The 15815-nt window shown below is 39.7% G+C and overlaps 1 protein-coding gene across 1 annotated transcript in view; it reads right to left on the bottom strand.

Annotated features, from left to right (window-relative positions):
• Positions 1-9651, bottom strand: part of fdxr (ferredoxin reductase) — a 72078-nt gene extending 62427 nt beyond the window's left edge. Inside the window, exons 1-2 of the mRNA XM_063002854.1 lie at positions 9473-9651; positions 1145-1239 (exon numbers count right to left, since the gene is read on the bottom strand). Coding sequence (XP_062858924.1) covers positions 1145-1239; positions 9473-9554 — 177 coding nt within the window. The 5' untranslated portion in view covers positions 9555-9651. The remainder of the gene's footprint in view (positions 1-1144; positions 1240-9472) is intronic.
• Between the last annotated feature and the right edge of the window lie 6164 nt (positions 9652-15815).

The raw sequence follows: 15815 nt of genomic DNA, 5'->3' as shown, positions 1-15815 counted from the left end.
AAAGGAGCACTTTGGAGTTCTACATTTACTGACTGTAATCCATCTGTTTCTCTGCATACTTTTTTAGCCACTTTCAGCTGTTCTTTAATGGTCAGGACCCCCACAGGACCAACACAGAGCAGGTATTATTTAGGTGGTGGATCATTCTCAGCACTGCAGTTGCAATGATATGGTGGTGGTGTGTTAGTGTGTGTTGTGCTGGTATGAGTGGATCAGACACAGCAGCGCTGCTGGTGTCTGTCCACTCACTGTCCACTCTATTAGACACTCTGGTCCACCTTGTAGATGTAAAGTCAGAGACGATCGCTCATCTATTGCTGCCGTTTCAGTTGGTCATCTTCTAGGACTTCATCAGTGGTCATAGGACGCAGCCCACGGGGCGCTGTTGGCTGGATATTTTTGGTTGGTGGACTATTCTCAGTCCACCAGTGACAGTGAGGTGTTTAAAAACTCCATCAGCATTGCTGTGTCTGATCCAGTCATACCAGCACAACACACACTAACACACCACTGCAGTGCTGAGAATGAGCCACCACCCAAATAATACCTACTCTGTACTGGTAGTGGTCCTGACCATTGAAGAACAGCACAAAAGGGGACTAACAAAGCATGCAGAAAAACAGAAGGACTACAGTCAGTAATTGTAGATCTACAAAGTGCTCCTGTATTGTAAGTGGAGCTGATAAAATGGAAAGGTGGTTTTAATGTTATGGCTGATCAGTGTATGTCATAGCTATGCCATATAACCAAATGTCATAGCATGTCATGGTATGGTTTTGTTTAAGCACAGCCCCACAACACATACAGAACTGTGACTACTTGTCATTTGGTTCCACATCTTTACTTTTTAGGGCCAATAAATGTCCCTCATATATTTGACTTTGTATTGACCACTCTCATCTGCACTTGCATACAGCTGAAATGACAAAACAACCTCTTGAAACTTAGCTGTATGTATATGTCATATAGTTTATATATGCTGTTAATTAAAAAATATGATTAATTTTGCACCCAATAATGGGTCAGCAGAGTTTAAATAGTTTATACATTAATGCTGAACTGTTCTTGTTTACACTGAACTCAGAGCTCAGAGGATTTAAAAAGAGATTAAACTCTGACATAGTAATAATAAAAAAAGTCTAACCCTTAGCAGATGTTGTGCTGTGTAAAATCCTGCTGGTCCTCCTCCAACAATACAGACTTTTGGTGCAGATGTACAAGTGGAGAACAGCTTCCATGCTGCAAAGAAAACAAAGCACACTTAGGTTAAAAGAAAGGGCAGCACAGTGGCTCGGTGGGTAGCACGGTCTCCTCACAGCAACAAGGTCATGGGTTTGATTCCCAGGTGGAGCAATCTGGGTCCTTTCTGTGTGGAGTTTGCATGTTCTCCCTGTGTCTGTGTGGGTTTCCTCCGGGAGCTCCGGTTACTTCCCACAGCCCAAACACATGGAAGTGAGGTGAATTGGAGATACGAACTTGACAATGACTGTTTGATATTGAAAACTTGAACTGATGAATCTTGTGTAACGAGTAATTACCTCTTCTTTCATGAATGGAACCAAAGTGTGTAAACCATGACGTTAAAATCCTAATAAATAAATAAATAAACTCAGCAGTTGACAGTTAAAAGTTTTGCTCGGGGTCAAAAAGTGGTAGCTTGGCAAATTTAAACCAGTAACCTTCTGAATACAAATAATTTTTGTCTATATTTTTATGATATGCATGAGTGTGTGTGTGTATATAGGTGAGAGGCTATTCCAAACCATTTTGGGTGCCTGTGAGCACATTCCAATGGATTCCTTCTCTTTGATGTCCTGCTACTTTCCTGATTTTCAAAAAATATACACTGACAACAAAATGTAACACTACATGATTTATTAAACCAGGCAAATAGTAAATATTTAACACTGTGCATTTAATTAGATGGTTACTGTGATAATGATTTTATGCTTACACATTTCCATGCAGAAGTCAGGGTACACTGGCAAATTACACATTAGTAGAATGCTACTTTACCAACAGGTTCTTAATGAGGTGTAAATCAAAAACTGCAAGATTTATTCATAATCTTGATGGTAATAGTGGATTATGCAGGTCTCCTGGTTGTTTATAGGTTTAGGTTGACCACCTGGGTGGTAGATCATTTAGTGTAGCTGCCCCTACACTGTGGAACTCTCTTCCTCTCCCTCTTCGTCTCTCTTCCTCTCTCGCTGAGTTTAAATCTCTTCTAAAGACGTTCTTGTTTACTCAGCACTTTCACTCGTCTTCTGTTTCTGTTTGTGATTATGATTTCTATGTAAAGCGTCCTTGGGTACTATGAAAGGCTCTATATAAGTTGAATTTATTATTATATTATTATTATGAAGTTTGTGTTGGATTCACTGTTCTGTTGTTTCTGCTTCACTGTCTTGACTCACTGTGTCACACTTGCCTTTAAATAAACTTATCTAACTATATCTATTGGTATCTTTTTTTATACACAGCCAAGCATTAAATATAACATCATATTTGTATTTTAACAGCATTCAGCACTTTTTAAAGAAAAATTTAAATGTGTGTGAGTTGAGAACTGAGAGCTACACTGAGTCTTGGTCACAGTGAGAACATTAAAAATCAGAGCACCAAGGTTATTAAAATATAAATAGTCCAATACTGTCTGTATCAGTATTTAATAGCAGTATCAGTATGTTGATTCCTCTTAATTCAATTCTAGATAAAGTTTTGCTGATACAGTAGTACCTTGTATGAAACACACCGGAGAAATCCAAAACCTGACATGGTGGTGGTGTCAGTGTGTGTTGTGCTGGTTTGGGTGGATCACAGCAGCGCTGCTGGAGTTCTTAAATGGCCCATGGGCAGCGTCCTGTGACCACTGATGAAAGTCTAAAAGATGACCAATTCAAACAGCAGCAACGGATGACGATCGTCTTGAACTTTACATCTGCAAAATGGACCCAGTAGGTAGGAGTGTCTAATAGAGTGGACACGGTATTTTCAAAACTCCAGCAGCGCTGCTGTGTCTGATCCACTCATACCAGTACAACACACACTAACACACAACCACCATGTCAGTGTCACTGCAGTGCTGAGCATGATCCACCACCTAAATAATACCTGCTCTGTGGGGGTCCTGACCATTGAAGAACAGCATGAAAGGAGCTAACAAAGCATGCAGAGAAACAGATGGACTACAGTCAGTAATTGTAGAACTACAGTGTAGAAACAAGGAGGTGGTTTTAAAATGGCTGATCAGTGTATTTACTAAAGTACTAAAAATGAATTAGTTAATTAGAATATGTATAAATTAAATCGGCTACCACATGTGCCACATTTTGGCAGAAATGTCACAAAATCTACCTAAAAGAGTAAAGAGAACAAACAGCATGTTCAAGTTTCTCTCCACTCACTCACTCACTCACTCACACACTCACACACTCACACACTCACACACTCACACACTCACACACTCACTAAAGTGCAGTCTAAAACGCTTAACATGAAACTGCTTATTGTGGCTTAAACCAACCACCTAAGAAACAATGATCTATTGTTGTCCACTCCACGGCTAAAATGACAAACCGCTGATCCAAAAGAAAAGTACTGTTACATTGGGCGTTTTTCTTACGTACTAAAATAATTACCTATAAGAACACCAAACATCTCTCACGTATTACTGGTTTTTAAGCATTTTCTTTAAGATTTTTCCTTATAATAGGTTGAAAGGGAAAGAAAAAAATGATTTATTTAAATGTTTAAAACACATAGTGTTTACACAATAGTTATATTCACGGCAGGAGGGGTAGTTACATTTTATATCAGTCTACAGTTTTGTCAAACGTTGTTTTAGTGTGCTGTTTTATATGCCTTCTTTTAGACCAATTATTAAAAAAAATTGAGGATCATTTCGATTTTGGATTGATAAAAATGTATTATTTTTATATTTTTCAGGATTGCTATACACTGTCGTTTTCATAAGTACTTACAACGATCAGGCATAACATTAAAACCACCTTCTTGTTTCTACACTCATTGTCCATTTTATCAGCTCCACTTACCATATAGAAGCACTTTGTGGTTCTACAATTACTGACTATAGTCCATCCATTTCTTTACATGCTTTGTTAGCTCCTTTCATGCTGTTCTTCAATGGTCAGGACCCCCACAGGACCACTACAGAGCAGGTATTATTTAGGTGGTGGATGATTCTTAACACTGAAGTGACACTGACATGGTGGTGGTGTGTTAGTGTGTGTTGTGCTGGTATGAGTGGATCAGACACAGCAATGCTGCTGGAGTTTTTAAACACCTCACTGTCACTGCTGAACTGAGAATAGTCCACCAACCATAAATATCCAGCCAACAGCTCCCCATGGGCAGCGTCATCAGACCACTGATGAAGATCTAGAAGATGACCAACTCAAACAGCAGCAGTAGATGAGCGATCGTCTCTGACTTTACATCTACAAGGTGGACCAACTAGGTAGGAGTGTCTAATAGAGTGGACATGATATTTTCAAAACTCCAACAGCACTGCTGTGTCTGATCCACTCATACCAGCACAACACACACTAACTCACCACCACCATGTCAGTGTCACTGCAGTGCTGAGAATCATCCACCACCTGAATAATACCTGCTCTGTGGTGGTCCTCTGGGTGTCCTGACTATTGAAGAACAGGGTAAATGGGGGCTAACAAAGCATGCAGAAAAACAAATGGACTACAGTCAGTATTTGTAAAACTACAAAGTGCTTCTATATGGTAAGTGGAGCTGATAAAATGGACAGTAAGTGTAGAAACAAGGAGGTGGTTTTAATGTTATGGCTGATGGGTGTATATGTAAGTACAGTATATGTTTTACAGAGATAGGTATTTGGCAAATGTCACAGAATGGCGTAGCTTCCCGCTTATAAAATATGAATGTGTTAAATGTGGTGTGACCAGTGCGGCATCTTGTTTAAACCACCTAATTGATACGTTTCTCTCGTGTTTTTATTTTGTGAAAATGACAGGGTATATTTCAGGAAGTTTGTTTTTGAATTGTGTGTTCAGTTCTGTTTACCACATAATTTTGATGTAGAGAGATATACGCGGTTTGGCATCTGATGGGGGGAGATTACAGTCTGTTGTTTGATCTCCTGTTGGGGAAGAAAAAAAGCCTAAAATAAAAATTATTACTTTTCTTCTGGATCACACATTCGTCATTTCAGCAGCAGAGAGTTTATTTGACCAGTAAAAACTAAGAGAAGTTTGCTGTTCTTAGGTGGTTGCTTTAGTACAGTAAGTCATGTTAAGGTTTTTTCATGTTAAGCAATTTAGACTCCACCTCCTTGTTTCTACACTCACTGTCCATTTTATCAGCTCCACTTGCCACTTTGTAGTTCTACAATTACTGACCGTAGTCCATCTATATTATATATCTACATACCTTTTTAGCCTGCTTTCACCCTGTTCTTCAATGGTCAGGATACCCACAGGACCACCACAGAGCAGGTATTATTTGGGTGGTGGATCATTCTCAGCACTGACATGGTGGTGGTGCTGCGTTAGTGTGTGTGGTGCTGGTATGAGTGGATCAGACACAGCAGCACTTCTGGGGTTTTTGTTTATTAGGATTTTAACGTCATGTTTTACACTTTTGGTTACATTCATGACAGGAACTGTAGTCACTCATTACACAAGATTTATCAGTTCACAAGGTTATATCAAACACAGTCATGGACAATTTAGTATCTCCAGTTCACTTTACTTATGTCTTTGGACTGTGGGAGGAAACCGGAGCACCCAGAGGAAACCCACACGGACACGGGGAGAACATGCAAACTCCACACAGAAAGGACCCGGACCGCCCCACCTGGGGATCGAACCCAGGACCTTCTTGCTGTGAGGCGACAGTGCTACCCACTTAGCCACCGTGCCGCCCTCTGGAGTTTTTAAATGCCGTGTCCACTCACTGTCCACTCTATTAGACACTCCTACCTAGTTGGTTCACCTTGCAGATGTAAAGTCAGAGACGATCGCTCATCTATTGCTGCTGTTTGAGTTGGTCATCTTTTAGAACTTCATCACTGGTCACAGGACGCTGCCCACGGGGCGCTGTTGGCTGGATATATTTTTGGTTGGTGGACTATTCTCAGTCCAACAGGGACAGTGAGGTGTTTAAAAACTCCAGCAGCATTGCTGTGTCTGATCCACTCATACCAGCACAACACACACTGTGGAATGATCCAGCACCTAAATAATACCTGCTCTGTGGTGGTCCTGGGAGAGTCCTGACCATTAAAGAACAGCATGAAAGGGGGCTAACAAATCATACAGAGAAACAGATTGACTACAGTCAGTAATTGTAGAACTACAAAGTGCTTCTATATGGTAAGTGGAGCGGATAACATAGTGAGTATAGAAACAAAGAGGTGGTTTTAATGTTATGGTTGATTGGTGTATATGACTGTCAGTTGCAATGTGACAAACTGTAAGCTTATTATATTAGTTCAGAACTTCAGATACAACAAATCCAAATCAGAAAAAGTTGAGGCAGTATGAAAAATGCAAATAAAATAAAAACAGAGTTTCTTACATTTACTTTGACTTTTATTTTATTGCAGACAGTATCAACCCAAGATATTTTATGTTTTGTCTGCTCAACTTCATTTCATTTGTTAATATACTCGTCATCCATTCCTACATTGAAAACAGTCAGTTGGAACAGTAAAACATTTACCACTTTAATTTCTTCTCACAACAAAGACATTTTGGCACAGAGGATACAAAGTGATTTAGTGTTTCAGTTTTTATTTTGTCCCATTCTTCATGCAAACACGTCTTAAGGTGTGTCACAATATGGGTTGTCATTGTCGCATTTTCCATTTCAAAAATCCCCAGACATTCTTTATTGGGGACAGGTCAGGACTGTCTATAGGAATGAATCTATTGTCATTGCACATTGTACTTATCTTTTTCCACAGCCACACCTTTGTAATGTGTGCAACGTGCTTTTACAATAGCTGAACATTTGTCTTGTTTATAAATGCATGGGCGTCCTAGATAAAGATGCCTAAAGGCATCACAGGTTGCTCTAAATTCTTACTGTACTTTTCTGCATTAATGCTGCCATCCCAGAAGTGTAAATTAGCTTTGTTAAAGGCACTAACTCCACTTCATACCATGACATACCCTGGCTTTTGAATGGTCTGTTTCATCTGTGGTCCAGAGCACATGGAGTCCATTCCTTCCATGTCTACTTATTTGTCTGACCACAGTATAGGTTGTCACTGTGTTTTTGAGATGTAGCATTTGTAAATGTAACTCTGTATTGTAGTGCTAGACAAAGGTTTTCCAAAGTTATTCCTAGCTCATGTGGTTATATCAGCTATTGATCAATGACCATTTTTTATGCAGTTCCGTCTGCGGGATAAGAGATAATGGCATTTAGTTTAAGCTTGCGCCTTGCAAATCCCTTCCAATCTTTCTTTGATAGACATTGTTTTTAAAAAATAATTTTTTTTCTCATGCATTTGTTGACAAACTATATTTCCTCTACCCATCTTTCCTACCCAAAGATCTTTTTCTTACCTTAAAATGCAGGAATAGATGTATATAAGGACAGTGGTATCTTAGTGGGTACAGTCTTGGGCTATCAATTGAAAGGTTGAGAGTTTGAATACCAACGCTGCCATGCAGCCACTGTTGGGCCCTTGAGCAAGGCCCTTAACCCTCTCTGCTCCAGGGGGAGCCATTCAAGCTTCCAAACAATATGACAAATATACACTATATTGCCAAAAGTATTCACTCACCCATCCAAATCATTGAATTCAGGTGTTCCAATCACTTTCATGGCCACAGGTGTATAAAACCAAGCACCTAGGCATGCAGACTGCTTCTACAAACGTTTGGGAAAGAATGGGTCGCTCTCAGGAACTCCAGCATGGTACCGTGATAGGATGCCACCTGTGCAACAAGTCCAGTCGTGATATTTCCTCGCTACTAAATATTCCACAGTCAACTGTCAGTGTTATTTTAACAAAGTGGAAGTGATTGGAAACGACAGCAACTCAGCCACCAAGTGTTAGGCCACGTAAAATGACAGAGCGGGGTCAGCGGATGCTGAGGTGCATAGTGCGCAGAGGTCGCCAACTTTCTGCAGAGTCAATCACTACAGACCTCCAAACTTCATGTGGCCTTCAGATTAGCTCAAGAACAGTGTGTAGAGCTTCATGGAATGGGTTTCCATGGCCGAGGAGCTTCATCCAAGCCTTACATCACCAAGCGCAATGCAAAGTGTCGGATGCAGTGGTGTAAAGCACGTCACCACTGGACTCTAGAGCAGTGGAGACGTGTTCTCTGGAGTGCTGAATCACGCTTCTCCGTCTGGCAATCCGATGGACGAGTCTGGGTTTGGGGGTTGCCAGGAGAACGGTACTTGTCTGACTGCATTGTGCCAAGTGTAAAGTTTGGTGGAGGGGGATTATGGTGTGGGGTTGTTTTTCAGGAGTTGGGCTCGGCCCCTTAGTTCCAGTGAAAGGAACTCTTAATGCTTCAGCATACCAAGAGATTTTGGACAATTTCATGCTCCAAATTTTGTGGGAACAGTTTGGGGATGGCCCCTTCCTGTTACAACATGACTGCACACCAGTGCACAAAGCAAGGTCCATAAAGACATGGATGAGTGAGTTTGGTGTGGAAGAACTTGACTGGCCTGCACAAAGTCCTGACCTCAACCCCATAGAACACCTTTGGGATGAATTAGAGCGGAGACTGTGAGCCAGGCCTTCTCGTCCAACATCAGTGTCTGACCTCACAAATGTGCTTCTAGAAGAATGGTCAAAAATTCCCATAAACACACTCCTAAACCTGAAGCTAATATAGCTGCAAAGGGTGGGCTGACATCATATTAAACCCTATGGATTAAGAATGGGAAGTCACTCATATGCGTGTGAAGGCAGATGAGCAAATACTTTTGGCAATATAGTGTGTATGACAAATAAAGGCATCATATTATAATCTATATTAACAACAAAACGAAGTTGACCAGACATGATTCTTTGTGTGCATATTTCTGAATTGGGGTTGTAGTTACTAGTTAATTATAAGTATTTACACTTCTTACTAGACTACTCAGAGACACATCATGGTAGTGACACCATAATGTAATTTTAAGATAGTATGATCACTATGAAATAGTAGAAGTAATAAGAGATCCTTGTAGTCTGACAGTTGTCATGTGAGGCATAACATATCACCCTACAATGCTGAATATAACAAATACTGTAAATGAAACAGCTATCTGAACATAATCCAGTGTATGTTTATGCTGTTGTTATGTCAGTCTGCAGTGTTGCAGAGTTTTAGTAAACTGGTATCAATAAACCAAAGCTATAAAAAGGCTGATTTGTACAATAATTAACCAGTGAAGTGTACAATCCATGTATAATATGACCAGGTGAAAAGAAACAAGAAACAAGAAGCAAACTTACCTGGTGAGGAATGAACACGATGGCATCTGGATACCTGCAGAAAACTCTGTATAGCAGTATAATATGTCTTTATATTCCTCATGTTCTTATATCCACACAGTCAGTCTGCAGGAATGAACCTGCTTCTCCCCCAGCAGATAAACTGTGTATGGACTGGTTGAGCTTTGATCCCTGTAGTACAGCCTGGTAATGCTTAGTAACCACAGATCAACACCTTAACAATTCTTAAATCATTATACAGGTGACGTTTTTTATATGTGTGTGTGTGTTATATTTATGTACCCTGCATTAAATATTATATGCTGCATTATAAAGACTTTTATTTAACTTACGAAAACTGCATGTATGTGTTTACATTTACTCCTTGTTTGTAAATCGGTTAAACTAACTAACAATTACTAGCGAATAAAGGAAAAAAAGGTCCGATCGTAGGCACCGATCGGAGTCTTTTTATTAAAAATAACTCTTTAAAAACTCTAAATATAAATATTAATATACAATATACTTCATTTACAAAAACACATGAAACACTGCATAGTCCGCCATCCAAACCGCACCGTGTTCAATAGCGGTGAACATTTAAAGGTTCCTAGAGTGAAGGTTCCTCTGTAGCCTTGACTAAAGATCCTTGGACTTTATCTCGTCCAGAATAAAACAAGGACGAAATCAAAGGTCTGTTCATATCAACAACAACAATCACATGTGGGAAGTTAAGGCCACTTATGTGAGTGTATACACTGATCAGCCATAACATTAAAACCACCTCCTTGTTTCTACACTCACTGTCCATTTTATCAGCTCCATTTACCATATAGAAGCACTTTGTAGTTCTACAATTACTGACTATAGTCCATCTGTTTCTCTGCATACTTTTTAAGCCTGCTTTTACCCTGTTCTTCAATGGTCAAGACCCCCACCGGACCACCACAGAGCAGGTATTATTTAGGTGGTAAATCATTCTCAGCATTGCAACGACACTGACATGGTGGTGGTGTGTTAGTGCGTGTCCACTCACAGTCCTACCTAGTTGGTCCACCTTGTAGATGTAAAGTCAGAGGCGATCGCTCATCTATTGCTGCTGTTTTAGTTGGTCATCTTCAAGACCTTCATCTGTGGTGACAGGCTGCTGTCCATGCAGGCCATTGGCTAGATGTTTTTGGTTGGTGGACTATTCTCAGTCCAGCAGTGACAGTGAGGTGTTTAAAAACTCCATCAGCCCTGCTGTGTCTGATTCACTCATACCAGCACAACACACACTAACACAACACCATCATGTCATTGTCACTACAGTGCTGAGAATGATCCATCACCTAATTAGTACCTGCTCTGTAGTGGTCCTGTGGGGGTCCTGACCATTAAAGAACAGGGTAAAAGCAGGCTTAAAAAGTATGTAGAGAAACATATGGACTATAGTCAGTAATTGTAGAACTACAAAGTGCTTCTATATCGTAAGCGGGGGTGATAAAATAGACAGTGAGTGTAGAAACAAGGAGGGGGTTATGGCTGATCAGTATACACACACATGATTTTATATACGCATACATAAGGTTCCTCTCTAGCCTTGACTGAAGGTTCTTGCACTTGGTGTGTGTGTGTGTGTGTCAATGTGGGTGAGTTATTGCGAGTAACAATGCAGGCAGGAAAGACAAAGTGCAAACAAGCAAAGATAAAAGGAAAACTAAACATTGCGCATTAAAAGATTCTTGAAATGATTTATTTATTAAGGTTATTGCATTATATTTGTATATGTTAATATGTACATGGCTTCTGCAGTCTCACATTTAGTATAAGCACTAATACAATACTGCTACGGTTTGTCTGCATAAAGCTTGTTGTTACTTGGTAGCATGTCAGCAGGGATATACAGATTTGTGTAATAAAGCTGTGCTGTTATCACGAATATCAGCACAGTAAGAACACTCACCCATCAGATTGTAAGGTCAAAACTAACTAAATCTACTTATCTTGACAAATGCAGATGTCCATTATTATTGATCATAGACCGCACCTTGAGCTTACAAGATAAGATTTTGGATTGAAGATAAGATTTTCAGTTTCTCTGTGTGAGATTTCTATTCAGTCAAAACAACATTTGTGATGTCATGCACTGATTATAGCACAAAAAAAGCCTTGTTTGCATTTAACACTTAAATTCATCCTAATTTATTTATTTATTTAGGATTTCAACATCATGTTTTACACTGTTTGTTTACATTCGGGCGGCACGGTGGCTAAGTGGGTAGCACTGTCGCCTCACAGCAAGAAAGTCCTGGGTTCGATCCCAGGGTGGGGTGGTCCGGGTCCTTTCTGTGTGGAGTTTGCATGTTCTCCCCGTGTCTGCGTGGGTTTCCTCTGGGTGCTCCGGTTTCCTCCCACAGTCCAAAAACATGCAAGTGAGGTTAACTGGAGACACTAAATTGTACAAGACTGTGTTCGATATAACCTTGTGAACTTAAGAACCTTGTGTAATGAGTAACTACCGTTTCCTGTCATGAATGTAACCAAAGTGTAAAACATGATGTTAAAATCCTAATAAACAAAGTCATGGACAATTTTGTATCTCCAATTCACCTCACTTGCATGTTTTTGGACTGTGGGAGGAAACCAGAGCTCCTGGAGGAAACCCACACAGACACGAGGAGAACATGCAAACTTCACACAGAAAGGCCCTGGACCGCCCCACCTGGGGATCGAACCCAGGACCTTCTTGCTGTGAGACAGTGCTACCCACCGAGCAAATTCATCCTAAACGTGTTTAATTAGGTTGAGATTGGGTCATTGAGCAAACTACTGGAGTTCTTTTACACCATAGTCATTAAGTTATGTTTTTTTAACCTTACATTGTGCAAAGGAGCACAGTTATTATGAAAGGACCTTCCCCAAACATTTTCCTCAATGTTAGAATAATTTACAGTTTATTTTATATAATTGATTTAATGCATTGGCTGGCATTTGGCATGGCTAAAACAACTGAACTCAGCAAGTGAATTTATAAAATTACTCATACAAATAACACAGTAAACAAACACATTCCAATGTCTCATACAGAGAGTAGGTTCATTTTCACTAATAATATATACACCGATCAGCCATAACCTTGTTTCTACACTCACTGTCCATTTTATCGGCTCCACTTACCATATAGAAGCACTTTGTAGTTCTGCAATTACTGACTGTAGTCCATCTGTTTCTCTGCATGCTTTATTAGACTGCTTTCACCCTGTTCTTCAATGGTCAGGACTCTCCCAGGACCACCACAAAGCAGATATTATTTAGGTGGTGGATCATTCTCAGCACTGCAGTGATACTGACATGGTGGTGTTGTGTTAATGTGTGTTGTGCTGGTATAAGCGGATATAACACAGCAGTGCTGCTGGAGTTTTTAAACACCTCACTGTCACTGATGGACTGAGAATAGTCCACCATCTAAAAAAATCCAGCCCACAGTGCCCTGTGGGCAGCGTCCTGTGTCCACTGATGAAGGTCTAGACTCTAGAAGATGACCAACTCAAACAGCAGCAATAGATGAGTGATCGTCTCTGACTTTACATCTACAAGGTGGACCAACTAGGTAGGAGTGTCTAATAGAGTGGACAGTGAGTGGACACAGTATTTAAAAACTCCAGCAGCGCTGCTGTGTCTGATCCACTCATACCAGCACAACACTTACTAACACACCACCACCATGTCAGTGTCACTGCAGTGCTGGGAATGATCCACCACCTAAATAATACCTACTCTGTAGTGGTCCTGACTATTGAAGAACAGGGTGAAAGCAGGCTAAAAAAGTATGTAGAGAAACAGATGAACTACAGTCAGTAATTGTAGAACTACAAAGTGCTTCTATATGGTAAGTGGAGCTGACAAAATGGACAGTGTAGAGTAGTTAACGAGTTGTTAATGTCTTCTGATAATGGATGTGTCTCTTTTCTTGTTCTATTAGATCTTAGTGCAGCGTTTGATATGGTCGATCATAACATTTTACTGGAGAGGCTAGAAAATACAGTAGGTGTTAAAGGACTTGCACTCTCTTGGTTCAAATCATATCTGACTGACCGCTCGCAATTTGTTTATGTAAATAATAAATGCTCAGAAACAACAAAAGTAAAGTGTGGTGTTCCACAGGGGTCGGTACTGGGACCGCTATTATTTACACTCTATATGCTTCCACTAGGTGAAATTATTCATAAACATGGCATAAATTTTCACTGCTATGCAGATGACACACAGCTGTATATATCAGCCAAACCAAATGATCCTGACACAATCAGTAAGATAGAAGATTGTGTAAACGACATAAAAAACTGGATGTCAGGTAATTTTCTTTTACTAAATTAATATAAAACAGAGGTTTTAATTGTTGGCTCTAAAACTGCAAGAGTTGTCTAACCTGGTCCTAAACCTAAACACTTTCTCTGTTACTCCTAGCTCTGATGTAAAAAACTTAGGTGTCACAATAGATTCAGATCTCTCCTTTGATACACACGTTAATAATATTACTAGAGTTGCTTTCTATCATTTGCATAATATTTCTAAAATAAGAAATATACTATCTGTTAATGACGCTGAAAAACTGATCCATGCGTTTATAACTTCTCGGTTAGATTATTGTAATGCTCTTCTAACTGGATGCTCTGGTAGATCCATAAACAAACTCCAGTTAGTTCAAAATGCAGCAGCTCGAGTGCTAACTAGAAATAAAAAATTTGATCATATTAGTCCTGTTCTATCATCTCTACACTGGCTGCCAGTCAAATTCCGCATTGATTACAAAATACTTTTACTAACCTATAAAGCGCTACATGGTCTGGCTCCACAGTATCTGAGTGAACTTATTAATCACTACAGCCCAGCGAGTCCACTTCGTTCACAAGATGCAGGGTTACTTATAGTTCCTATAATTAAAAAGACCACAGCTGGTGGAAGAGCATTTTCTTACAAAGCTCCACAACTTTGGAATAATCTTCCTGCCTCTGTTTGGGATTCGGACACAGTCTCAATGTTTAAGTCTAGACTGAAAACATATTTATTTTCTCAGGCTTTTGATTAGTATAGACAAAGGCGCAGAGCTTGGGGGTTCTCGGTCATAGAAACCTGTGGTGATCAGGAATGTTGGGTTGCTGTCGTTCTGCCTCTCCTGTCCAATCACTCCGGTTTGGGTAGGAGAGGTGGATGCTGATGTCCTGTATAGCCTTCATGACCTTGTTACCTGCTTGCACTCCCTTTTAGTTATGCTGTAATAATTAGGGCTGCCTCTAAATTGTTCTCTATTGTTTTACCCCAAGGGCATTCTGATGGAAACCTGTTTACCCGCCGAGTTTAAGGATTAAAGTCGAGACTGCAGTGCCAACGATGCTGCTTCTGCCAGATGTGACGGGTCGGGAGTAACTGCACCAAGAATGACAAGAACTAACTACAGACTTTATTAAAGACTAGACCGAATAATAACTCTATTATTATTTATTTCTTTATTTATTGCCAGTTATAACTTTTTGTTCATTTAATTCTGTGTTTGTATGATTTGTGTAAGTCCTGTTTATTTAAAGTATCCTCCAGACCACCCAAGAAGGATGGGCCCTGCTGAGTCTGGTTCCTCTCAAGGTTTCTTCCTGTAATTTTCAGGCAGTTTTTCCCTGCCACAGTCGCCCTCGGCTTGCTCAACAAGGGTTTTTGTATCTGTTGGTCCTGGATTTTGTAAAGTTGTTTTGAGACAATGTCTATTGTAAAAAGCGCTATATAAATAAAGTTGACTTGACTTGACAGTGAGTGTAGAAACAAGGTGGTTTTAATGTTATGGCTGATCAGTGTATGTGCATCAGTATTTGTGATCCAGCTAAACACACACTAAACTAATATAAAACATTAACTACTGGTCGGATCCCTCTGTGTTTATTACTGATTTCATCAGCTGTCCTTTTTGTGACTGTGTGATTGGAACACATGCATCTCTATCTAGGCAAAACATTCACATGAATAAGTTTTGTTTAAAGTTTATTGGTTTTCTGAAAATACGACTGGGTCACAATTATACAAATAAAAGTTCATTAATCACAGGTAATAATGTTTGCAGTCAAGTAAAGCTTTTAATAGATATGCCTCATTTGTCCTGCAAAGTCTTTAAAATGACAATAATTTTGTTTTATATACATACTATACAAATTTTTTTAAGGAAAATATACAATTGTCACATAAATAGCCACGTGTGTCCATGTGTATTTCCTGTTTTGGTTATAGGCATTAATTCACTCATTAATAAATAATTAAAAATTCATATTTTCAACATTTAGCAGACACGCCGCTCAGGTGGTGCAGTGATAAAAACACACGCTGTTCACCAGAGCTG

Source organism: Trichomycterus rosablanca, chromosome 10 (assembly GCF_030014385.1).
Source record: "Trichomycterus rosablanca isolate fTriRos1 chromosome 10, fTriRos1.hap1, whole genome shotgun sequence".
NCBI classification, from domain to species: Eukaryota; Metazoa; Chordata; class Actinopteri; order Siluriformes; family Trichomycteridae; genus Trichomycterus; species Trichomycterus rosablanca.
Note: the sequence above shows the minus strand (reverse complement) of the source record. Positions and strands in the feature narration are given on the sequence as shown.